General features: G+C 35.0%; 1 protein-coding gene across 2 annotated transcripts in view; it reads right to left on the bottom strand.

The window, feature by feature from the left end:
* Positions 1–26,638, bottom strand: part of COL21A1 (collagen type XXI alpha 1 chain) — an 89,166-nt gene that overhangs the window by 27,569 nt on the left and 34,959 nt on the right. Inside the window, exons 9-17 of one of the 2 annotated variants that reach the window (XM_030236346.2) lie at positions 25,284–25,367; positions 23,357–23,419; positions 15,561–15,614; positions 14,646–14,699; positions 12,311–12,364; positions 11,421–11,474; positions 9,773–9,826; positions 9,633–9,686; positions 6,961–7,014 (exon numbers count right to left, since the gene is read on the bottom strand). In XM_030236346.2, coding sequence (XP_030092206.2) covers positions 6,961–7,014; positions 9,633–9,686; positions 9,773–9,826; positions 11,421–11,474; positions 12,311–12,364; positions 14,646–14,699; positions 15,561–15,614; positions 23,357–23,419; positions 25,284–25,367 — 525 coding nt within the window. The remainder of the gene's footprint in view (positions 1–6,960; positions 7,015–9,632; positions 9,687–9,772; positions 9,827–11,420; positions 11,475–12,310; positions 12,365–14,645; positions 14,700–15,560; positions 15,615–23,356; positions 23,420–25,283; positions 25,368–26,638) is intronic. The other variant, XM_050972497.1, reaches the window with a different exon arrangement.

The following is a 26,638-nucleotide window of genomic DNA, read 5'->3' as shown; positions in this document are numbered from 1 at the left end:
AATTTAAGCCAAATCAACAACTGCACTTTTAACTGATACCTGAGAATAAAGAAATTTCTGATAAAGAACACAGGATCAATTTACAGTTGTGTGGATTTGTCCATGCAACTTTTCAAAAATCTACATTTGATCAAGTCCAGTGACTTTTTAGAATGTCTTTTTCTCAGTCCAAGAAATAGTATGTTAAGGAATATATTTGAAATGTATCAGTACATTATTTGCTCAAAGTAACAAAAACAATTCATCAGAAATGTTTTTAAATGATAATCTGTTGTAATTAACTGATGTTTTCCCACTTAAAACACATTGTCATATTGCATATCTATAATGTTAAAATGCCAAAAAACCAATTTCTATAGAAAAACCCGCTGCAATATTAATACCAAGAATATTTAGGTTCTGGTATGGAGAGAAAAGGTAGTGATCTTTGTAAGCACATGCATATCACAGTCTCTGCAATTTCCTAAATGCACATCCTAAATTTAAGCAGGCAAACATTTATTAATATTTTTGGAAATATTACCATGAGAGAGTATATTGGATATGTAATGAATATATCCATACCACCAAACTGATTCACTCTTAGTTTCAAACCAGATCCCAAAATTCCCTCTAAGCCAAGCTGCAAACATGACAGCTAAAGGCTCAAGATACATATCATCATTCCCTCAGGGGGAAAAAACACAGGTGGAACAATATGTGTCTTACTCTAGACAGAATAAGCTTATGCCAAAGCACTTCATCTGGCAATTAAAGCTCACTTTCTAGTACAGATAACCAAGATGAATAATATTGAGCTTAAAGTCTCTATGTGAAAATTTCCAAAAACACCCCAAATTATTTCAATGCATAAAAGAAATCGGACTCTTCAGAAGAGCCTGTGGTTTTGTGTATAAACAGGTCCAGCTCATTAGAATCACTCATGGAATAAAAATAAATAATCACTACCACTAATTTTGTGCTTAGAAGTCAATTACTGCACTCTTTAGCAAAGCTGCATATGAATTAGTAAAAAAAGTGCCAGGGTAGCCATAAAAAGGACTATAGCATACAAGCAGAAAACAGAGAACTCTGAGTACCACTTACTACTACTTATAGCATATGCCATTCACATCCACAATGGGTTTACAACTATTCCTTTTATATTTCCTTACAACTTCTAAGAATTCCCCTTTGTTAACATTGCATTTATAAAACAGTCTTAGATGTTAGCAGGGATGCCATCTCTTCTCTACATGATTTTCCCAAATTATCAAATTTAAAATGGCATTAAATGAACAAAATATAACAAAAAATACTTTCCCAGCTCTCTGTAGATAAAAAAAAAGGAGAAAAAAGAGAAAAAAGATATTATAATTATAGCAAATTAATGTATTAATGTAATTGCACTGTGTGAGGAAATAAATTTAAAAATTAGAAATCATGATGAACAGGCAGTTAGTTGGGAGAGAACTGTTAGCTTTACAACTTAGAAAAGCAGGCTTTATTTTCCAAGCTGCAATAGGTGAGTGGGTCCAAGTTTATTACAGCATTTATTGTGGCCCCAGTCCACGCTGAATTCAATGGGAATCTTTCCAGTGATTTAACACACTTTGGATCAGCACCTATGCTGTCATGTCTTCTATCATCTTTGTCAACTGGGAATAATACAATAACTCAGATTAGCCTGCCTGAAGGTCTAGAAATCTTTTAATTACCTGTTTTATTACAGCACTATTCTCATATTTATCTTCTTAACAGCAATTAACTCTTCTGTAATTATTGTACGGAATTAATTTAGTTAAAATAACTTGTCAGTCAGAATGCAGATAAGCTAGGTTGGAAATTAGGTCTGCTCAAAATACATACAGCCACTTAGAAGTTATATTTGACAGAAAAACCTGCATTCAGTCTAAAAAAATGTGTTTGGACTTACAGCACTATGTAATTAACAAATGATTGCTGGAAGTATTGTGCAGTCACAGCTGTCATCTCTCCCTTTCTCAAGTGAGAACAAAACTAACAACATCTGTTATGTAGCTCAAGAACTCAGAAAGTCATCAGCAAGACTATGCCCTGTCTACCTCTACAATTTAGACATTAGAAGAAGCAATAAAGAAACAATACCAAAAAGCATTCAACTAAACCTACTTGTAAAGAAATAATTGGCACATGCCTACAAAAATAATCACCTTCAGCTGTTTATGAATAAAAAAAGTCATCCCACCCAAATAACAAATTATTTTTTTTATTTACAGATGAAAGTCAGAATTTTCAAAAAGAAATAGGTGTTCTTTTGAGACCCACAAAATTTGCAGAGAAAATGCTAATCTTTACATCCCTTATGACTGTAATGCAGTCACCTTTGAAAAGGAGGCCATCACTCAGACTAGTAGAAAAGCATGAATATCAGATCAGAAATGAAAAAATTTGATAGACTCACACCAACCACTTTGTTGAGTATCCTGATCACTTTTCTCTTAAAAACTGATGGAAAATAATTTCTTCTTAATAGAGAATTTACAAAGAGTGTGCTCTTTGTAGGGCCTAATAATAGGAGGGCCTAATCCGAGGTGATATAAGATCGGAAGGAGTATTTAGTGTTCTATTGAATATTTCCACAAGTAATAAATTCACAAAAAACATGATCTTTTGAGCACTGGAAATACAACAGGATCTTTATGCTTTAACCTATGAAGAGATTAAAAGCAGAAATTCAATAATCAAACTAGGTGGATAAAAAATAAAGTGACACTTCCAGAAAGGAATTTTTTCACAAGGCCTACTGCGCAGATATACAGTAGAGGTTTTAAGCCTGCTTTTATCCTAAGTACTTCCTAACTCAGTATGTAAATGCAAATACAAGATACAAATGCTGAGTAAATGGCATCTTAGTACCTAAAATTGGTATAAATCAACATAATATCAACATGAGGAGCATCAAGAAAAACATTACTTGACACAGAGCGGAAAACAGTATTAACAAAAAAAACCCCAAACTTTGTCTGCATACTACTACATTACTAGGTAAGGATTGTTCTTTCCCTTTTTCCTTTTTCCCTTTTAATCTCAGCATAGCTATTAAATGCAATAGAATTACATCAACTTTATATTTGTTTTCCAAACATACAGGATATGTGGCTATACCAGTTTGTTTTCAGGATTTCCACATTATGAAGACAATACAACTTCTGTTGTACCTTGTAGTGTATCTTGAATATGTTTCAAAAAGAATTCTGCTACCATTGCCTACATAAAACACACTTTTTTTTCCAGAGAATGCATTGATCTGGCATTCCTGATGCAATTATGAAAGATGAATAGAGAAACCAGGAGAATAGGTATAACAGTGGGAGTCAGGTCAGAAGCTGAAAGTCATGCTGTGCTGCTATCGCTGGCACAAATGAGGCCACATCTGAGGTCTTACGGTGACCTAAATATTGAGACAAAACTCTACCCTTTTAAGTGTTTGCAGATGTATTTCTGAAAAATATGAGTTCTGGAGAGTAAACATGAGCAGTTGCAAATGCTCAGACATATTACTTGTGGCAGGAGAGCATATGCTAGGCCTAGAAGAGTGCTATAAATGTCCTGCCAGCTTTACCCACAAGCACTCACTTCAGGGTTCCCATCTGCATAATTGCAAACACAAGGAGCTTACACTGAAACCCAATTCTGAAAAACCCTACCTATGTTAAAAAGGACAGGCTGAAATTAAGCTCAAATAAATCTTGATTTATTCTATAGACATTTGGTCCCTAAAAACAATGTATTTATCAAAACAGTCTGTCATCAGTAAGATAGATGACTAGCCATTGAACTACTTAAGTGACTGCATAGCCTGGTTTTGTCAACAGGAAAATAAGCTTGATTACTACCTTTACCAAATCCTAAATTATTCTGTCCATATTGTCCTATGTAATTCTACAGAGTGGGTAGAACTGGGATAGTCCGGTTAACTGAAGTTCCAAAAAGTATTACTGAGGGAAATCAAGCATATCTCTTGAAATTATTTTTTTATCTTTACAACCTACTTTTTCTGATTGTAACTTTGGGGATTAATAAGAGTAATAATATACCAGGAAGTATTCTGTCCAAAAAATGACCACACATCTCAATGGCTGGAGGCAATGGGAGTTCAGTTCACCTGTGCTCTCCATTCTAGACAGTCGCTCCTTAGATGCCTCAACACATACCATTTCAAAACCATGTTATTTTTATTTGCTAAAGGAAGAGTGATCATAAGATGTCTATTTTTTAAATCATCAACTTAACAAATTAAGCCATGTCTAACACTAATGTGGCTGAATGAAAGAAATAAAGACTGTCTGCATGTCTGTTTGTGTGGGTGGGGTATCCACACAATCTGACAACTGTCCCAGGGCCACAGCTGCATACGGCTAGTTAATGATTTAAAGACATCCAGCTTCAACTGTATCATCCAAGGCTTGTCTTGTGCTTAGGCAGCCTATTTGGCTGTGCCAGGGATGGCACAGCACAGTTCAATCCCTCTCTTCCACACCAGTGCCCTAATTATAAGGGTGGCTCACCACAGTAGTTTACACAGAATTCCACAGAAGGGGAGCCAAGGAGAGACACTTACACATTGTATTTCAAATACACATTGGGGGAACAACAGAAACAACACAACAAGTAAGTTGCACAAGACATCACTCACAGTGCCCAAAATCAAGCTCACTTTCCAACAGGTGAAAGCCAATTACCCTCTACTTGAATAGAGGAGCCCATACATCAGAGCTGAAGATAGCTTTCATTTTCCACAACCCAAACACACATTTTCACCTCAACATTTCTGCAATGAACTGCAGAAACGCTGCTTTTTGCTCCCCCTTCAGGCTCTAAATAGATGCAAGTGCTGTGTTGGTCATGCAGGATGGTGCTACCTCAGCAATAGAGGCAGATGGGCAGGGATGACTCAGTGTCTTACATTCCCTAATGGTGACCTTGAGGCAATCTCATGGTCAGCATGTAGCCTTAAAACTCTTCAGAATCTCCACTAATTATAAATGAAGGAAAAAATGCAATTTAGCTTGCTCTATTAGGATTGTTTAAATTTTTGTTGTCGTTGTTTATATTTTGGAAGTCTGCCTCTATTTTGCAGTGATTTAAAAAGACTTCTAAGTACTTTTAATGTCTTAAATCTACCACTTCATTTCCCTTCAAAGCAAAATTCTGGGACTTTAGTGATGGCTTTACATTACTGTTTAAAATGTTATATTGTGAATGTTATATTATATATATCATTTATGTTAACTTTAAACCAAAATACATTTCAGCAGTAGATAGAGTTCATACTTAAAAAATGCCATCACACTAGAAAGACAGCTCTTAAAGTATTGATTATTTAGTTTTCTCTAGGTCAGAAATATGCTTTCCCTTCCATTTCTTGGATTAATTTTTTTAAAAATCACAATGACCAACTAACATTTCTTTTGTAAAAATGAAAAAGACAAACCAAGGCAAGGGACAATAATAGAACTCACTTTTATCTCAACACATTCGTTAAGGTGTACTAAATTACAATAAACCGAAATCCCTTCATTTGTAGTTTATGATATTTAATTAACATTCAGTCTTTCTTACATATGGAGACACCACAGACTGTAAAATGTTAAAGCACCTCATAGTTATTTGGGGCAGAAAAAGAGGATAAAATAAAACCAGGGGAGGAATTATGTGTGTTTTTCACTTAAGCCAGACAAGTGGGAAGAAAGTCTCTTGGGCATGATTTCTCAGTGTTTTGCAGTCTACTCAAAATGTTTTAGAAGGTTTTGGTGAATATATAAAAAATTTCAATGAAAAACTTTCAGAATTTTTCAGCTAGAAGTGTCATTTCCAACTCCTCATTACCAAAACTTTCTATCACATTTCAGATCCAGTAACTCAGACTACCTCCCATTACATTCAGTACCACGAAATTTCTGACTGCATAAAGATGTATCTCTTCATCTTACAATTCTAAATGTAATTCAGAAGGAATTCATCTGTAGGGCAGTGCTCCACCAACTGAGCTCTGTTTACTGCTCTTGGCCTGCAGAAGAATTGCTGATGGTTTGATGACAGCTGGCTGTCTCTCAGCAGTCAAGGCTGCTATCTTGGCTCATCTGCTTCAAGCAGTCTGCCAGCCTGGAAGGAAACAAGGAGGAACAAAGGAGGACAAGGAGGAAACAAGGAAGGACAAAGCCTCGCTATCAGATATTAAGGGGAGAGAAAATGAGCTGCCCAAATACCAGCAGAGGAACAATGTCTTTGGAAAGAAGCAAAGCAAAAATAAAGCAGCACAGTCCCCAGTGAAGCAAGAAGCACAGAGATGTAGACAATGTGGTTAGGCTTAAGAAGATGCAAGGAAGTAAAAGGCCACTAAAACTGGGTAAAGGAAAGGCAGTGGTACATAGTGAAAGAACAGATTTTACAAATGTGATTAACAAGTATTTGAAGGAAGATAAACCATGTTATCTTCTAGAAATGAGAAATGAGAGTCAAACCCAGAGTCTTTCCTCAAGTAGATAATTATTAATATCTAACTATAACACAACATCAACAGGACAGAATTTAATAATGAGACAACTTTATACCACATCTATCTATCTATCTATCTATCTATCTATCTATCTATCTATCTATCTATCTATCTATCTATATATATATATATATATATATAAAAATATATATATATATCTTAGTATATACAACAGCAATATGGTGAAGAATCTTTTCTTTTTAGGCGTCTCTGACTTCAAGGGCTTCTTCATTGCTTTTAATTAAATCAGATTTAAAGATGAACAGCAAAAAATAAACAAGTATTTTTGAAAAAATAGACATATCAACCAATTCAAATCAACATAAACTAAACATGAAGTATAATAGCTATTAACAAAAAAAATATATAATAGAAAAGACAAAACCCAACAAAACTATCAAATCAGTACATAGGGATATGTCAGCAATTTAATCACTTACAGGCTCTCCTCGATGTCCTTCTAGGCCTGGAGATCCAGGTTGCCCAATTTCTCCCTTTAAAATAAAAAAAAGTTTTAAGAAAACAATTTTATTTGTGCAATAAAAATTATTATTTTAATAAGTAAATTAAACTTTTAATCTAAGTAAAATTTCAAAGCAATAAATACACATTGAGACTTCACCAAACAAACTTCTCTTAACAGTTTAATACACAGCAAGAAGTGTCATCAATCCAATATTCTCTCATGTTGTGTCTGACAGCTGTCAAACAGCTTGCAAAAAGAGATGAGAGAAAATTTTCTGTTCACTCAGAACAGCAATTTCTGACAGAAAAAAATGCATAAAACAATAACAGACTGTTAATTGTTAACTGTCTGTTAATTGTTAACTGTCTGTTAATTGTTAGCATAACAATTAGACTGTTAACTGTCTAATTGTTAGCATAAATAATAGTATGAAAAAATATTTCAAAGTACTTCAGATTACAGCAACACAAAAAACGATCAAATATTTATCAAAGTATGTATGATACTGAAGTATTCTGAAAATCTGAATAATTCCAGAAATAAAAGCACATAAAAAAGGCATAGATAGAGATGTAGATAGATATGTACACATATACATGTATAAAATAATCTGGCACTAATCAACTTAAAATTATAAGAGCTGAACTTCAAGTAACAATGGGTAGCATCTGGGTTTCCAGCCATGTTTTTTCCACATTCTTTCCCAAAATGAATATTGTAAAAAACCAGGAAAGCTCCAGCAAAAAATTTTCTTCAAAGACAGCCTGTTTTTTACTGTTCTGAATTTGATTACAGACCCAGAATGAAGCAATGTTTTATAGCAAGCAGATGTTGAAGTCAGGCTAACAAAATGTTTGAATGAGAAATATGGCTTCTATTAACTATTGTATTATAAAATTAATAAAATCTAATGAGCACATCATATTTTTGGTACTACAATAAGGAAAATAGTCTAGAAAATGACTTTCAGCTTAAATGTACACACATCCACACAATATACTGAATTCTCTGTATATTGCTTACAAGCATAAAACATATGAAAGTACTCTCCAAATTCATGCTTTAGCAACACAATGCTTCACTCTAAATTGCCCCCAGTGACAGTGAAAATTTTATGTTAATGTTAACTGTGACTATTACCTGTCCATGTTATCAAATACCAGAGAAGAAAAAAAATCTCATATCTAATTTGTTTCCTGTGTTCTGTAGTACCAGAGAAGAAATTTCTCCTCCAGTTTAGCAATGATATCTGTGTATGTGTGTGCATATATATATATATATATATACACACCACACACATACATATATATATAAAATAAGAAAGGATTAATTTGAAATAAATTCCTGGAGGTAACCAAGCTCATACCACAGATAACAGAAGTCTAGTCTGGAGAATTGATGGAGGATTGATTCAGCTGAGGAGACACCAGGAGTTGAATTCCACTGCTCAAACACAGACATTTGGTCATACTTGAGATACCCCATGGCATCTTGTCTGCTCCCACTCCTGAAAGGCACTGGCTTTCCATAGGACTTTTGTCATATTTTTCAGCTCCCTGAGGATGTTTTGGGCACTAATTCATTTCAAATGCACCAGGGACTTTTTATGTGCACAACTAAACTGATACCTACAAGTCTGCCTTCCCCGAGCTAAATTACTCTCCCGACTCCACTGGCATCACTCCGGAGCCACCTCATTGACAGCTGCTCCCTAAGGTTTTAGGTCTCTCACAGGTCTTGTGTCATATGTCCCTGCTGCAGCAGATGTGACAGATATGCCAGGTGCATCCCCAACTGCACTTGACAAGCATGGTCACAAAACAGAAGATCCAGATCTCCAAATGCAGCAATATGAATTTAAAATTCAAAATGCACTCCAAATTATGCATTTTGGATGCTGAAGTAACATTAATTGAGCAGCCCTGGATAATTTCATTATTATTAAAAAAAACCTCCCAGGAACAAAGCTGCTGTTGAAAAACTTCTTTAGATCAATTCAATTGAGCATTTACATCACATATTATTAAAATCCTTTCCCTGTGAACTTATAACTGGTACTACTGAAGTCTATGCTTTCACAAATTAGAACAGTGCAAGCAACAACTTGTCAAGCAAAACATCCATCTCACAAACTGCAATACATTATAGAAATACCAGGTCCTGTTGCCTTTTTTACAGTAGACACATGCTTAGTTGACTTGAAAAACTGTTCTACATTAAATATGAACAGCACTGCATAGTGAAGAAAGTAAGAAAACATACAAAAATATTAATCCGGTACTGAAGGTACTTTCCTCTAATTTTCCTGCAGCTCCTTTCAAAAGCAATTATGTTCTCCAGTGTATGCTTGTATATGAATCTCTTTAACAGAATCATAGGGTTTGAGAAACACAAAAGGATATCAGAGATAAAGCATAAACAATCTCTAGTGATCACTAATACACTCTTAATAAAAGCTTTTCCTTTGCTCACAGAACAGCTGAAAACAGTGCAGTCTGCTCATCGCTGCAGTAAACTTCCACATCTCCCAGTAACAACATTATTTTGATTTCCAGTAATACTCCACAGAATCAATTTGATATGTTTGCACCAGGAGCAATGCTATTGAAGACTTTTATCAAGATATTAATATCCATTTCTACACACCTTGAATCCAGGACTGCCCGGTAATCCATCTTTCCCATTTCTGCCAGGGTCGCCCTGTGACAACATTTAACAGCAATAAATTAACAAGCAGGCAAATTAACAAGCAAAAGCTAATGACAAATTGTCTTCAGAAAACTTACAGATCGCCCAGGCAGTCCTGGAAACCCTGTATCACCCTTTTCTCCTTTTGAACCCTGAGAAAAACAAGTAGAAAGTAAGTAGTGCTCAATGTTTGTGCTGTAAATTCAATACATTTCACCAATAATTCATGTATGTTATTTCTTATTTTGAAAAAGTACAGAAGATCTGTTTCTTTCTCAACTCAGGCAGATGTTAATAACTACAACCCCATTACATAAACAAAAATATGCTTCAAACTATAGAGATGCTAACACAGATGCTCTTTCAAATTTTTTAAAACTCTGGACTAAACACATGAAGAAAATATAAGGCCAGGTGAAAATATAGCTGTTAACACTGGATGACCAACTATACTCTCTGCTTTATATAAATTACAGAATAAGATATCTCTCTTTCCATCTGCTATCAGCATCACTCCTTTCACACACTCTTCTCCTCCCTCCCCTAACTCTTCTCCCTCTCTCTTGTTTGGTTACATGTACACCTGTATTAAAAAACATAGACTTTGCAATACAATTATTACATTTGCCTTGTATATGGTGTGTTAGACCATAGACATAGTTATAAAAAATGCATGCATTTTGTGCCATGTGGAAATGAATTACACCAATCCACTAGCAGAATGAAAAGGTTCTCAGAATATCCAAATAAGCAGAGCATGAGTTTGATATTACTATATATAAATACATCCAGTAAATTTGACATTACTAAATTTCATGTTACTAAATGTAAATACATCCAGTAAAAGCACAGAACATTTTTCTGAGCTGTAAATAAAGAATTACACTTCCTGTGAATATGCATGTCATAAAAATATTAATTATGTTGTCTGGGGTTCCCATGCCCAGGTTCCCAGTAGGAGTATGGGGGCTCCATGAGGAGAGGCTGGTGCTGCCCCAGCCAGACACAGCTGGTTCCAGCTGATTCCAGCTGGTTCCAGCCAGACACAGCTGGTTCCAGCCGCCCCCCTGCATGGTGCGGCTGAGCCACAGCAGGAGTGGGGAATGAGTTTGACAAGGGACAGAAACATGACACTAACAAAATAAGGAAGGAGAAGAAAGGTGGCAGCTCTGCAGACAGCAAGAAGAGGGTGCTGGAGCAGAGATTCCCTGGAGCCTTTGGAGGGGCCATGGTGGAACTGTGGTAGCCAAGGTGCAGCCCATGGAGAATCCGTGCAAGGCCAGGTTTGCCCTGAAAGCCCACGGCCCATGGGAAGGATCTGCACTGGAGCAGTGGCGGAGGGTGAAGGGAAGAGCAGGGAGAAGCTGTTAAAGACCACCCTACCTTGCTCCCCATTTCCTATCCCATGAAGGAGAGAAGTTGAGCCTGGGAAAAGGCAGGGTGAAGGAGAAGGGGGTTTAGTTGTTTTTTTCTTGTTTTTTTTCCTCACTATCCAGACTTATTTTAGTTGCTAATAAATAAAATTAATTTTCTCCAAGTAGCTACTGGTTTGCCTGTGACAGTAACTGGCAGGTGATCTCTCTTATCTGGACCATCAAGCTTTTCCATCTTATATTCTCCCTTGTACTGTCGAGAAGGGAGATTGAAAGAGTTACCTGGGGGTTTGCATCAGGCATCCAGTCTAGGTTACCCCATCACAGATATCAATAGCATTTTGCTTTAATTTATGTTTATAAAGTCACTTGCCTTTTTTCCATATATTCCTGGCACTCCTTGATCTCCTTTAGGACCTCTTTCTCCCTAGACAAAATGTATGTCAGCAAGTTAATTTTTAAAATAAAAGTAGTTACATAAAGATATATTTATATATATATAAAGTTAACATGTATAGCAGACACAAAGAAGGCAAAGAGCTCCATGTAAGCACAAGCCCTAAATGCAAATCCTAAATTTGCCCAGCTTTCCTAGAGGAGAAAGCCAGAATGCCCAACACTGATGGTGAGAAAATCCACAGCTCACAGGCTTAAGGCTTCTACTTTCTATAGAAAGCACTTAGTGATTCTCATTGCTTCAGTATAGGCAGGAACCTAAATGAAAATTCAGCTCCTTGGAAAGGGCTGGACTTTTTTGATTACCTTATTTGAAGAGTCAAAAATACAAATTTGGAAAAACTAAGAGGTAAATTCTGTTGGGTACTAACACAGATGAGCAAAACGTATGGGAAAAATTGTTTTGGGGAACACACACATGAACTAAAACCACTGTGACAGATCAGAACTTTTCTTCAAAATGCTGTCACTCAAGTAGAATGACAAAAAAAATCATATAATTGTTTTTATTTTAAAAACACTATTTGTGATGAAGAATCCTCTAAGTAGTAGTAAAATCCAATTAATATAAAATCCCATAGAGCAAAACAGAAATTAAATAACAGGAGGTATCTATTGTTTGGTATGTATGTAATGAAGTCCCATGGCATATATCTTCCCTAAATATCACCTTCATATCTATTCATCTAGAGCAATTCATCAAATTCTCTGAAATAATATTTTATATAGACATGTTTACCCCTTATATTAAACTACAGGGCAAGATGAAAGACAGGAATATTGTAACAAGAAATATTTCATTTCAACCTTTGGTGCTGGCATCCCATGTAATCCAGGAAAACCAGGTAGTCCACTGTCACCCTGAAACAGCAAACATATTTTAAATCCTGTATCAAAATAGTGGTAATATATTACAATAACATTCATATTCTTGCATTTAAGTGATCAGCAAATAGTGGAAAGATGTAATCTATCACAGTATCAACTTCATGACATTGGTATGATGACCAATAAGGGTTTTTTTATCTTTACACAAAATCCATTACATAAAAGAAAAATCTTAATCACTAAATTTTCGACTAAATTTACAGTAATCTTTTCGTAAGTCTTATGGAGGTTCAAAAGCAGTCAATTTATGACCTTGTGAAATTTCCTACCAGCTTACTCTGGATAAGTGGAGTATTAAAAAATAAGATATTAAGTACCAGCTCTACAAAAGAAACTAAATTAAACCAAAATACACTTATAAAACAACTTTGGAATTTGACAAATGAGCTCTCATTTCAGAGGGAGAAATAATCCACTTAGGTAAAAGCAGTAAGCAATTGAAAGACAAGGCAAAATACCAGTTCTTTTTATTCTCAGAGGTGTCAGGTATCAGGAATTCCAAACTTTAGCTGTTGATGCCAGACAATTTGTCTTCAAGTTCCCTTGAGCAATATCAATGAAATCCTAAATTACAACTTGTCACTACTTGATTTGAAACAATAAAACCAATCCTAGTTGCTTGGTTCAGTAGACTACTTCACAAGAAAAAACAGCTAATCACAAAATCATTTTGGGCAATCAGAATGCTTTCTTTCTCTTAATGCCTACTTTTATATTCAACAATATGATTCAATTTGTTTAATATATTTCAATCAGATAAAAGGAATAGTAAACTATGCTTAGAAAGTTATTTCACATAATTTTTCAAATTCTAAGACAAGGGTTAAACCAGGACAACATGTCTCAGTGCTGTTTATCAAAGCCATTCATGCCTAAGCAGATTTGGAAAGGTCTGTCATGTATTTTCAGTAGGCAGGAACATGACCACAGGAATGACAGCTTGTGGGTTAATGCTATCACAATATCTCTCAACAAATAAATATTAAAAGCAGACAATGGAATGGAATTTAAAAATCAGCAAAGGTTATAAAATTAACACTTCATATATCCATTGCTTCTTAATGAAAAAGTGTGAAGTCTTGACTTCTACTCAGAAGTGGTAGTTTAATTACTGGATAAAATAAAACATTTGGAAATGAAAACAATTTTAAATTAGCTACAACAGAAACTTTAAAAATAATGGGATGAAATAAAGAGATGAAAATCTGGGTAGAATTTCCAGAAAAAAAATCTAATGGCAAGACCTATTTTACAATGGAAATGTTCTCTAAAATAGTGGTGGAAGCCATGTTTCTTGGCTTATTTTACACAAGGCTAGACTGAGCAATAGGAAATATTCTATCTGTCACAACCCTACACTGCAAGGCAACTGGAGTTTTTCATCAGCAGCATCTTAATTTCTACACATAGCCCAATACTGACTGATTGATCAGATTAATTTCTAAAATCAATTCGATTGAGATGAATTAAGCACAGAACACATAAACAATTTTCAGCTCTAACCACGAATTTGAGAATTCTGCTGAACGGCAATGAGAAAGAAATTCTAAGATCTGTTGGGAAGATAAGTGCTTGTTTTACAGAAAGGGCTTTGAAGTTTTCATGAATCAAAACAAAAATAATTGTTATTACAATCAGCTTAGAACTTTTCTAAATAAAGGGCAGAAATGTGAGAGAAGGCCACAGCCAATGGGCAGTTTATTCACTGTGTATACATAAGATCCCTAGTCAAGTTTATCCTGATTACCAGGAGACAGTTACATATAAGCTTCCACATCTGTCTATGTCTCCAAGCTAGTAAATACACCTCAGCTAGAATTTTCCACAAAAATTTTTGGGTTCAATTAGCCAGAGTTTTCTGATAAAAAGTGTCATCCAGCATTTCCTGCCTAAATCATCTGGATACTCACTTAAAGAGAAAAAGGGTGAAAAGAGTTAAAAAGAAACCACTCTGACAGATGTCTGTATTGTGCTTCCAGGTACCCATACTTAGATACACTTTCTAAGTATATGTTATTCAGTGAAATAAAGTTGTCACTAGCAGTGCTAAAGCCTATATAAACTTTTTAAAATAAAGAATGCCAGATTCAGAATTTAAATTTAGGATTCTTAATCCTTCCTTATTACCCTTTTAGCAAACAATTCTCACAGAACACTCATGTGAAAATACTGATACTATTACCTGCACAACCAAAAGTTATAAACGGTAAGAGTAAAATCTTTTTATCTATAATTCTGGTTTGGGTTCTTTTACCTTTGCCCCATCTTTTCCTGGTTCTCCCTTGATACCTGGCAAGCCACGAGGTCCCTAGATTGAGAAAGAAATGAACACCAGCTCAAATACTGATAATACCAATACAATCTGATACAGAATTAGACAAAGAAGTGTGACACAACATGGGCTAGAGACCAATGTGTCAGCTGCTTGATTCCAACATTTCGGTGACTGGACACAAAAGCAGAACTAACCACAACATGTACCCAGTGTGGATGAACATGGCACACTGTCATAATCCATGAGTGAGGAACACTCAAACAATTTTTTCTTCTGACCAAGGACCACCCCAGAAAAAAAAAAAAAAAGAATGTCACACAGCCCTATCAGCCTGTTCAAAATCTCAACCTGTCACCAAGTGAGCCCAGAGATGTGCCCTTCAATAGCCCATCAGACAGACTCCACATATGGCATTTTGCAGGCTTGCTCTTGGCCCCAGAAGGCTCTCAGATATTTAATTCCACAAATGAGTAAATCCTTGACTATCATTCAGACTGGATCAGGCCACAAGTAAAACACAGCACAGGTTTCCAACAACTGTCTCAGTAAGGACTACTAAATTAGTACAACAAAGAAAAAGAATTCTCCTCCGTCAATCAGGGCTTGATGTGAAAATTTCCTTTGGACAGAAAAATGTCTAAGCTGCAGAGTCCATCTTCTAGAGGCTTTATCTAGCCCTGCTTTGATTTGCAGTCTAACTGTCAGCCTACCTGCAAACCCCAAAGCCATGTGAGTTTCAAAGCAATTCACCCAAGGATGGCCCCTGATTCATGACACCCCTTGAGTCCTCTTCATTCCCCACACCTCAGCTCTCAATGACAAATGAGATATTGAGAGAGACTTAGCAGGATTTGTCTCAGATATTCAAATTCTAGGAATGAAATAGAAACTTACTTGAATCCCTGGAGTTCCTGGGATACCTGGAGTTCCTGCTGATCCCTGGTATCCCTAAGGAAAAGAACCAAGACTTGTGACTGTTCAAAAGCAGCATACACAGATTTCCAAACACCTATTTAAAAAGAAAAAACAATTCTCCTGCTTACTAAAGAACTTTTGTCACAACCCTATAATTTTAGGTCACAGATTTTAGCAACTGCTATGACAATCATACATTTGGGATTTAGATTTCAGCTTTCAAAAGCTTTCATATCTGCAGCTGAAGATCTCAGCCTCCAGACTTAAGCTAAAACCAGTCATTTTAGAATTGTTACACAAAAGCATAACAAACATATTGTTTTATTTTCCACTGGGAAAAAAAAAAAAAGAAATTAATCCACATATGTAGATGCATTTTTTTTTCTCTCTCTCTCTTAAGAAAAATAGCTGAAACTTGCCAAGACTTTTAAAGGCTTTTATCCAGTTACAGAAATCAGCTTTAACAAAGTATGCTCTGGTACATTATGCAGCTAGTTTTATAATATCTCTACATAATAAAAAATTCCATTCTTGATACTAAGCACTTAGCTATGAACTTGAAGGTATATAACAGTCTATACAAATAAAAAAATAGTTTGAATGACTGAGACTACAAAAAGAAATACTAAATAATTCATGAGTTAAAAGGAGAATTTCAAGAATGCTTTGCTAGAAATCAACATTGGCAGAACAAGAGAACCTTTACAGAAACCAAAATATATGTCTATATTTTGGTGTATTTTATTCAATTAGCACAGCAAAGATAGCCAGTTTTCATGCAAAATTAACAAGGGCTTTAAAAAATCCTTTAAGAGAGGCAAGTTACTGAAGAATAAGAAATTTGCACAGCTTATTTAACAACATGTCCTTGCAGCGGAGAAAATGAGCTACCAAGAGGATTTTTTCAAGAAAACCTATAAAGCAAGAAAAGAAATTGTTCAATATTATTCTGAGGCTATTTGGTTCAGCCATTTCAGCAGGCAGACAAAACTAAGTTTGATAAATCCCATTAAATGGGCTATCCAATTTCAAATACCCAGAATCTGATCTTGATTGGAATTGAGAGAAATAATAATCCTATTTCCAAATGGGTGTCAAGCTTAAAACCTTGGCAAAAAAATTTCCTGGGTTGATTTCCACACTGGTAAATAGGAGCTAACAGAACTATTTCAGTGCAAGGGAGGCAACATGTTTGTCTGATTTCTTCTTTAAATCAGTCAGAGCTTCCTAGGAATAATAAGCAGAGCTAACATTATTTGCTGGGTTAGATACAAGAGAGTCCTTGCTGTGCCCTCTTCCCAAAAGACATTTGAGCAGTTGCCCGATGAGCCAGCTGGTAATGTTTAATATAGAAGTAAACAGAATTCTAGGTCTCTGTCATACATGGATCCTTTATCAAGCATTTTACTTTTAGTGCTCAAGGCAGTTCTAGCAAAATCAGCTTTGACTGTAAATGGTATAGTATCCTCAGAGTATTTATAGGCTTCCTGGGTAGCTGACACAATTCACCAAATCAAAAATGCCTTTAAAAGTTTAGGATTCTTTTCTTCTCAAAACAAAAATCGCTATGACTTTCTGTAGGATATAATTCTATACAAATAAAAATTTATTTCATAATTTAGTTCTCTGCAATACAATTTCCCTTCTCCCTCTAACTGAGCAGGGAAAGAAGTAAAAGAGGACAATTTCCTGACTGAACTGAATTTCAAAATCACAAGATGAATGGAGGACAGCAGAAGAGTTTTCAGCTTACAAAACTGCATATTTAGCTCGGGGCTAAATATTGTAATGTGATTTCAATACAAATCAAACACATTGTCAATGTGTTCTTTTAATAGAAAGCTGGAAGAGAGAAGATTCAAAAGGAAATTCACAGAAAGTCACTGAAGTTAGAATCACTGTCTGGTACAAATAGCATAGGAATTGTTTGGGCAAATTAAAAAACACTTTCTGTAAAATAAAAAAAATCTACAGATTTAATAAAAAATAGGTACATATTTGTATCACTACTCCTTTTGCAGTATGGATCATCAATCTACATGCTAATGTCTACAAATTTTTTTGCATTAAAGTCAGCTCAAATCCTCTTTCCCTAATCACAAAGCCCTCAGTAGGAGTGCTTGTGTGACATACATACATAACTGCAAGAATAGCAGTGCCATAGCTGCCATTTTATGTAAAATGGACAGAAGTTAAATTTCACTTCTCAGTTTATGAGTTCAGGACTGAAGGTTCTCTTTCAAATAGGGCGAACACCCTAAATTTGCCACCAAAACCAAAAATTTTTATCTGAGCTTGGTCTTCTCTCATGAACTTTTCAAAAGACACAGAAATAGCATGAGAAGTGTTCCAGTTAACTCTGAATTTGATATTCAGTTTAGGAGGCAGTTGCTTGAATATAGGCAGCTCCTGCCTTTTGAGACACCTGAGACCCCACCCAATGTTAGAAGACAGTGGCACAAAATATATGGGAGGCAATAATTGTCTTGTAGTGTGGGCAAGACAAAATACCTTACAGCATCAAAATCCCATACTTTTTGTGGTATTTTAGTTAAATAGTTGACTACTAAGAGAATTTAGACACCCTGTGTCTCTGTACCCATTTAAATCCTGAATGTATATGCCTTAAAATGAATGCCACCTATAATTTTTCATCAATCTTGTCAGTCAGCATTACTCCACAGCACTTTCTATTCTCATTAATTATTTTGCATCAGTTCATCTGAAATCAGGATTACACAAAATTTACATCTCAGTTTACTGTTGTGAGAACAGTACTAATAATTTTCTAGTGTCTGAAAATCCTTAAAAGGAAAGTGATAAACAGCAGTACATCAAGATTAGTTTTGTCCCAGATTTCTGGGTATTTGAAAAAAATCACACATAAAATGAAATTTTGGAATTTAAATAAAATGGCAATAATTTGCAAATAATTTTAAGGAAAAACAATGAAGACACTTCTTAGGTCAAAAAACGTATATAATAGCCACAAAAAATTAGCAATCAACCTTACTGGAAAAAGAAACTTAGTTTGCCTGTAAGGGAAAAAATTGAAGAAGGACATATGGCGAGAATTAATTGCAAAGAACTCTGGGTGCAACAGCAGAGGAAACCTCAGTGTATCTCAGTGCATTTGCACACCTAAAGGACAAAAGTTTAGACAGCCTTCCTAGGCATATATTGTCTGATAAGGATATGGATAAGGATAAGGATAAGGATAAGGATAAGGATAAGGATAAGGATAAGGATAAGGATAAGGATAAGGATAAGATAAAATAAAAATAAAAATAAAAATAAAATAAAATAAAAATAAAATAAAAATAAAAATAAAAATAAAAATAAAAATAAAAATAAAAATAAAAATAAAAATAAAAATAAAAATAAAAATAAAAATAAAAATAAAAATAGAGGATGTATAGATAAGGCAATGAGAACTGCTCTGCACACTCCCATATTGAAAAGCTTTTGGAGTCAATGGACAACATCAACAATGAAGGCATGAACACAGGATTGCTTGGGAAAGACAAAGGGAGAAGTAAGCAAGCTCAATTTGTCCAGGAAGGAAGGAGGGATCAATAATAATGGCCTAAAGATATTCAAGGACTGTAAACACTAAGTAAAAAGAACTATTTAGGGTGATGTAACTAAGTATAATGGAATTCAACTGCAAAAGGAAACTTTAACTTGGCATTTAGGAAACACCCTGAAAGGTCTGCAGATCTCTTGTTGCAGTTTCTTGCAGAAAATCTTTAAAGCACAACTATCTAAAGCATTACAAGACAAGTCTTCAAACTCTTTTCATAAAATACATTACATCTTAACAGAAATTTCTGTAACTACACAGACATGTATCCATGTTTATTATTTCTGCTTTTCATTACACTTTCCTCCATTAGCTACTCCATCATCTGCCAAGGCCTTCATAATTCAGAGCCCCTAGCAGAATATTTTACCTAAACATAATGTTCTCAAATAGCACAGAGGAAAAAGATCCATCAAGATCATTAAATAAAAGGCTGTAAATCCAGTTCTAAAAGTTCACAAGCTTCAGGCTATTGGGAGATAAGATGATATACCAAGGGAGTCTAACTTCCTGCTCACTGTTTAGATGATCATCCTTATTATATCCTTTGCCTTTGGCAGCTGCTGCAGGTAGTGATGTGGTCTTTTGTCTGAGCTCTACAGCTGTCTCTGCAGCACAAGTCAGCATCAGGCATTGCTCTGATTCCAGACTTGTAGGTTTCAGGAAAGGCACTACATAACTATGTCAGAACAGAGCAGAAAGATTTACTCTAACAATAAAAAGGCCACAGTATTACCAAAGAATATGAATTTTCCTGGAATTGAGAGCAGCATTTCACAGCTGAATTATCAACTCTGTCTATGAAAGTTTTGGAGAAAAGTAGCTGCAGAGCTTAGAACTTAAATCCCAGGCAAGCCATCCAGTAGCACAGGGAATTCTATGTGTATATGAAACTATTACCCATTTTTACTCCAAAAGTATTGTTGAAATAACTCATCATTGCTCTTGTAGCAAGTACATCACAAAAGATTTGGCCTTCCGTTGGTCACCAAATATTAAACTCAAGGTAATACAGCTGTAATAATGTTCTATAATCTTTTAAAACATACATTGGAATGATCAGAAATTACATAATATGTGAGGCTTTTGATGCCTCATGAACTCCATATCTGCTTGTACCAGTAAAGTTGGTCTCACCAGGTTTTTTTTGTAAACTGTTTATTTTTTCACATTTCTTATTTTATTTTCTTGTACACACTGCAAAGACAAGGCAAATTGTTCCAAACTTTCATGAGTGAAACTAGATGGGATACTCAAAAATTGTCCAAATTTGCCAGCTGCAAGGTTCATAGTTCAAAATTGACAAATGGGTGGATTTTTTAAATTTCTGTCAGCAGACTGATAACCTATCACCTCTATTAACCACAAGTGATCACTGCATAGATTCTGATAATTTATTTTTCCCCTTGAATTGAGTTTTTCCCCAGTACATACAAAGCAACCTTTGGAATAAAAAATGGCTTTGTGACCACACAGTTAGGCTGTGCTTCCAGGGCCAGCAATCACTCCAACTACTTCTTTCTGATTAATAATGTTCATGAAAATGAGTTCCACTTGAGATTCAAATATAGTTTTTATCCTTGCACTTATTTATCAGTGTTTTTTTCTTGACTAGACAGTTTAATAATTTCCATTTCTAAATTACATTTTTTGTTGAAAAAATGAATTTTCATTACTTATGCTTCTCACTTTCCGACTTTTTTAGTTCCTTTAATTGATCTTTCCTGTATGTATCAGAATATAAACAGAGGTGGCAATTAAAGGGGAAAAAACAAAGATTCTCTAACCAAAACTAATAAAAATAACATTTAAGTAATGTCGGAAAAAAAGTCATGTTTATGTTCACTTCCCCAAATATCAGAGTAAACAAATTTACTGGATAACGCCAGGTAGATAATTATGTTCTGGTAGGATTTAAAATATTAAGAATTGTTTTTAATTTTTCTGGACTAAAACTAATATAAAGTATTACAACAATATAGCTGGCCCACAAACAACAAACTAAATTTTATTAGATGTTTTACTCTAAAATCAGTTTCATATAGTAATATAAATGCATGCCTAAAACCCTTCTCAGAGGAAGAAACATTTTGTTGACCAGCTATAGTGTTCCAAGAAAATTAATAACAAATAGGCCAACAGGAAAGACTTTGGAGAAGAACATAAAAAATGTGGTTGGGAACAGAAAAGACTGACTTTGCAGGAAGTGCTTTTCATGCAAAAGCCATTTGATTAAACAGATCTGACTACACAACTACCTGTAAGCCTATGGTGCTGTCTGAATTAAAAGCTTGTTTCTCAGAGCTCACTGAGACATAAAACTAAAAAGATTCAGATGAGCAAAGTTTCCCCAGACAAGAAAAATCACTGACAGCACAGAAAACGTGCTAGTCATATTAGCAAATGCAAAAGTAATTAGAAAGAAAAAGAGAGAGGAATCTGTTTTCCTGCTAAAAGGTTGCCTGGAATGCACCCAAAAATCTACTGTAAAGAAAAATAATATACTGGCCAAAGGTGCAGATGATCTAATTGGTTTGCAATTATGCCCTTACAAAGAACAAGTGCAACAACTACAACTGATATTTCAGAAACATTCTTCAGTTAATAAAGCTATAGGATTTATCTGCAAGCACTTAAAATAATGTAAGTTCTTCAGCAAAGTGATACAATTTCTCCTGTACTGGAGCTTTTTGATTCTCATTCTGAGATACTCTGGTAATCTTTTTTATGTTCAGAGAATGCCCATCTATGCACATTATGACTTATTTGCAGGAAAAAGTAAGTCTACAAAGTTAAAGTAGGTCTACAGTATCAACATATTTCTCCTTCATTATTCATGGTGTTACAAATTCTAGTGCTTATGGGAGGATAAATAGCCTTGAAGTGGAAATCTTTTTAATTGAGTATGAAAGAGTCATAACAAATTGTTTCTAAAACAATATGGTTGTACCTGACTGGATGCTTCAGAAATGAAGTTTTAATCTATTTGTTAAAAGAGAGAAGAGAAACTGACATAGCCCTACCAATATCCAGTCCATTCTGCCTTCATTAAAGCTTACATGATATCCCTTTACTTTTCAAAATATCAGACTTAGCTGGATTAAAGGCAGCTTTGCTATGCTTATCAATACTGCAAATCTATTTTAGAAATCAGCATGGTCAGAAGTGATGGACACCTTCCCCCATGCAACTCCATGTTCAGACAGTTGTATACTTGTCTTTTATAGGAGACCAGAACTCCTCTTCATAAGCTTAAGCACCACCAAATATCAATAGAAAAGTTGTTCTGATTAAACAGACTTCCCCATCTTGGAATACTTTAAAATCTGTATTTTCAGGATTGTCTAAAATCAAAATGGAGTATTTTAAAGCATTGATTGTTTCAATTCAGATCGTGTTCTCTAACTCTGGTTCAAAAAAACCTCTGAATTTAATAGCTATCAAAAGCTCTTAAAGAGCAAAAGTATAAAAGCATTTTATATCACAGGTAAAATGAGTATATTTGCTTGTAGGACTGATGAAAAATTCATGCATGGACTGCTCATCTGTATCATCAAGCTTAGCATGCTCAGGTTTCAATATAACAAGTCCCATACTTAGAAGAGGGAAAATTTCAATTTTTAGAAATGATTACATTTTTTGGTTTTAGCATCTCTTTTCTTCCTGTTAAACTAACTCTGCTTACAAATGGAATCATCACAGTTAAATGAATCAGTTTGGAACTAAAAAAGATCAATTTTTTTTTTTAATTTTACATGCATATTTACGTATTTTGACGGACTACTTGAGGTAGCCTACAAAGAAATTCTATCAACCAAGGAGCAAGCCCTCAAAAAAACAGATAGGATTTTAGGCAACCCAAAGTGCTTTCTAGTGAACAAATTCTTACGGAGTAAACACTGAAAATAGTAACATAACTGCTGCAAAGAAATGCAAAGACCAGCAGAAGCACTCATAGCCTGTTCTCGGCTTTACAATAGTACCCAAATCTAATATTTACAGCATTTTACCTTGAAACAGAAATAATATGATTGACATATTCATACAACAGTTACATACAGTTAAATGACATTCACAGTTTCAGAGAATGGCAACAAATGATCTAAATTTGAAAAATGTGGTATCAGTGTTCCATGTTTTTTCTCCTGTTAGTTTTACATTTACAATATATGACTAAGTTTTTAGTACTCACAGGCTTACCATCTGGACCAGGCAGACCAGGATAACCATGATTCCCAGGCTGCCCAGGGTCACCCTATGGAGAAGCAATGTGTGAACACACAAAATAAATAAAATTGTAGGAGTATTTTCAAAATAGCACAAAGAAACCTTAGCCCTACCACATTCCACACAACAGTCTCCACAAGTCCAGAGACCTACTATTGAGGAGCAACTCCCACAGTGAAAAACAACTGGTTTTGGGGGGGGAAATTCTCCCCAGGTTCTCCCCAACTCATTGTGCAGTATTTGGACAAGTGAATCCACACTTGGTTACAGGACAAGGTTGAGTCATCAACTTAAAAGCTTTCTAGTCTTTTAGCCCTTTAATGAACAGAAATAGAAGCACTTGTTATAAAATAGATGAAACAATCTGTAATAAAACTTCATTAATTAAGTAGTTCTCTATCTGAAGAAATCTCTCACTTGCTTTAACTGAGCCTAATTCCTAAGAATTAGAAGAATTCTTTAGAAGAATTCTTAAGATTTAGAAGAATTAAGAATAAAAGCACTAAAAAGGCAAGAGCCAGGATTAAAACCTGCAAAATAATAAACTCTTCTCCACACACCAATTGCTGTCAAAAAAAATATTTTTTAGATTTCCTCTTAAAAGTTCTTTGCAATTATTTTGATAATCACTGTTACAGTGAGATTAAAATAAAACTTGCTTGCCAAGGCTTCATGTTTATCATGAAAAAGCAGGAACTTAACACCCTACTCAATGTATCTTTCTAGAGTATTGACTATTTGTTTTACTAATAGCTTTGATTTGACTTCAGCAAAAACCTTGACCTCTAAACCATTTTACTGCTGAAGGGGTTTTAAGCAGGTACTTATTTCTTCAGCCTGAACCATCAACAGACCTGTGGGTCACTTTCAACTGCAGATTTGTTATAAATAGGGAGGACATTAGAAGGGAAACAGGAAACTAGCTTTCAATGTGACTGTGAAAAAACATAATTTCACATATAAAGCACAGAAGTGTAATGCTGAACTAAGTGGAAGATAATATAAAATAATATCTTTTTTTTTAAAGCATAACAGTGATCATTTGCTAAATTAGTAATAAGCTACCCAGAATTATTGTTGTCCAAATTAAGATGTCCAGGTTTGGGATTTGAGCAAAAATAAATTTGCTTGAAAATATACCATTTAACTGTGAACTTTTTTGCTTTTAACTTTAAAAGCTTAAAACATCAGTTATTTGTACTTTGAAATCCCTTTCATTTAATTCAATTTATTGTACTCCATTAATATCACAAACACAAAATAAAGTTTAAATGCATATGGTTCTAGAGTCCAGTATGCAAACATTAACAAATATATATTATAATTGAGACAACTTATTCAACCATAAATTTGCTTTCTTTTCACTTTCTGCAGCCTTTTGTGTTAGGCACCACCTTGTCACCTGTATTATTCAATTATCCCCAAACAAATATTACAGTGCATGTAGTTGAAAAATTGCACTTAAGGCAATAGATATAGGCCATCTGAGTTGTGAAATTTCATATTCCTTCATACTTTACAGGAAGTGGTTTTTCAATTCTTTTAAAATTATAAATACTTCATTCTCTCTCCCTCTTTTTTTTTTCAAAAGAAAATAAAAAAGGTAAAAGACCACAGAAATTCTATTACATGAAACAATAATGATGATCAATAACAAAAATGAGGATTCCTCATCAACACAGAAAGGAGGTCATCAGCACAGCTAATGTGCAGCTCTCCCAGTAAACATCTAGTTCATTCTTTTACAAAGAAGGCAGAAACCCCTCTCTCCATTTTAAGATTTTGTTAGCAAACCATTTCATCCTCAAACAATTAACAGTGCACCATCATTTTCTGAAGAGTAGCAGGGAAAGACAGGTTATATACACTCAACAAACAGAACAGAGACTTACTTTGGGGCCTGGAGGTCCTTGCTTTCCTGGTGGGCATATGCAAGGGGCGGGTGTTGAGCCTACGTCACTGGGACCATTCATGCACTACCAAGAGTGAAAACAGCCATCAGCACAAGGGCCAAAGGCAGCCAACAAACACGCTGGAGCACCAGGTGAAGCTGACCTTCCTTAGGCTGCCTTTTACTTAGGTCTTGGCATTCACTCCCTTGCTCAGCTGGACATTCTGCTTATCTGAATATTGCCCTCCAACTACTTTTTAGGCACATAATCATTTTGTCCAGAATAAAAATTTAAAAAGTAAGTACTGGTAATGGGCTGACACCCGTAACTGTTTTTTCACAAATATTTTGAAAATTTTAAATCTTGCAACATGAAAGCCGCTTCTCCTAGCTAATCTATATTCATAATTTTAAAGTGTGACCAATTCTCAAAGATAACAAATTAATTTTAAAATGTGTAAAATTATGTAATATATAGTATGTATAGCATAATGATCCCAACCACTGGCATGCAATGCTGTGCAGTGAGCCTGAAAAGAAGATAAACTCCAAGTCTCCTACGTCCAAGGCATTTGTTCCAACTATGAAGCTACTTGAGGGGAGGCAGGACACAGTTGCTACCATTGACTCCTAGAGGTCACTAGTCCTGGTCCCAAGAGTGCCTATCCTGCAAAGACCATTAGGTGACCTCCTCCAAACCATGCTCCCTGCAGCACTGAACACTAAACCTTGGCAGATCACATAACCCTCTAGAATTAATTTTTTTTTTTGTGATATTTACTTCTCACCATTATGCCTCACATGAAACCTGCTTTACTCAGGCAGGCAAGGGGAGAGCTACTAAATCAAATCTATTATAGGTATATCTCTACTAAATCTATATGTTGAAGTTAGATCAAATAAATTCTTTTTCACCCATCAACCCTAACCCAGCAAGTTCTTCAACCTATGGAAAGGCAAAAATTTAACAATCCAAGCTAAAATGAAAAGATTTTTTTTTAATCATCTAAAACTTTCCACAGCATTTTACCCATATTTTCTAGAATAATGACAGCTTTTAAGATGTTTCTTGACTGGAATTCTTTCTTGGGGTCAAATGATTGACCAAAACACAAACCCATGTTTCCTTTGCAATGGTACAAGTTGGGAGTTCCAGGTAAGGTTAGGGAAGTTGTCATATCGAGTGTTCAGATAAGCTCCTGTTCAGGGAGTCCCCACAAGCACAATGCAGGTAACAGCTGCATTATCCCCTGTGCATATCCCCCACCCCCTGCAAATAGCAGCAATTGAATTGAACTGGGGGAGAACATCAGACCAGTTATTCTAATAAACATGTGCTTTTTCAGAAAAATTATT

The sequence above is a fragment of the Serinus canaria genome, chromosome 3 (genome assembly GCF_022539315.1).
Source record: "Serinus canaria isolate serCan28SL12 chromosome 3, serCan2020, whole genome shotgun sequence".
NCBI classification, from domain to species: Eukaryota; Metazoa; Chordata; class Aves; order Passeriformes; family Fringillidae; genus Serinus; species Serinus canaria.
Note: the sequence above shows the minus strand (reverse complement) of the source record. Positions and strands in the feature narration are given on the sequence as shown.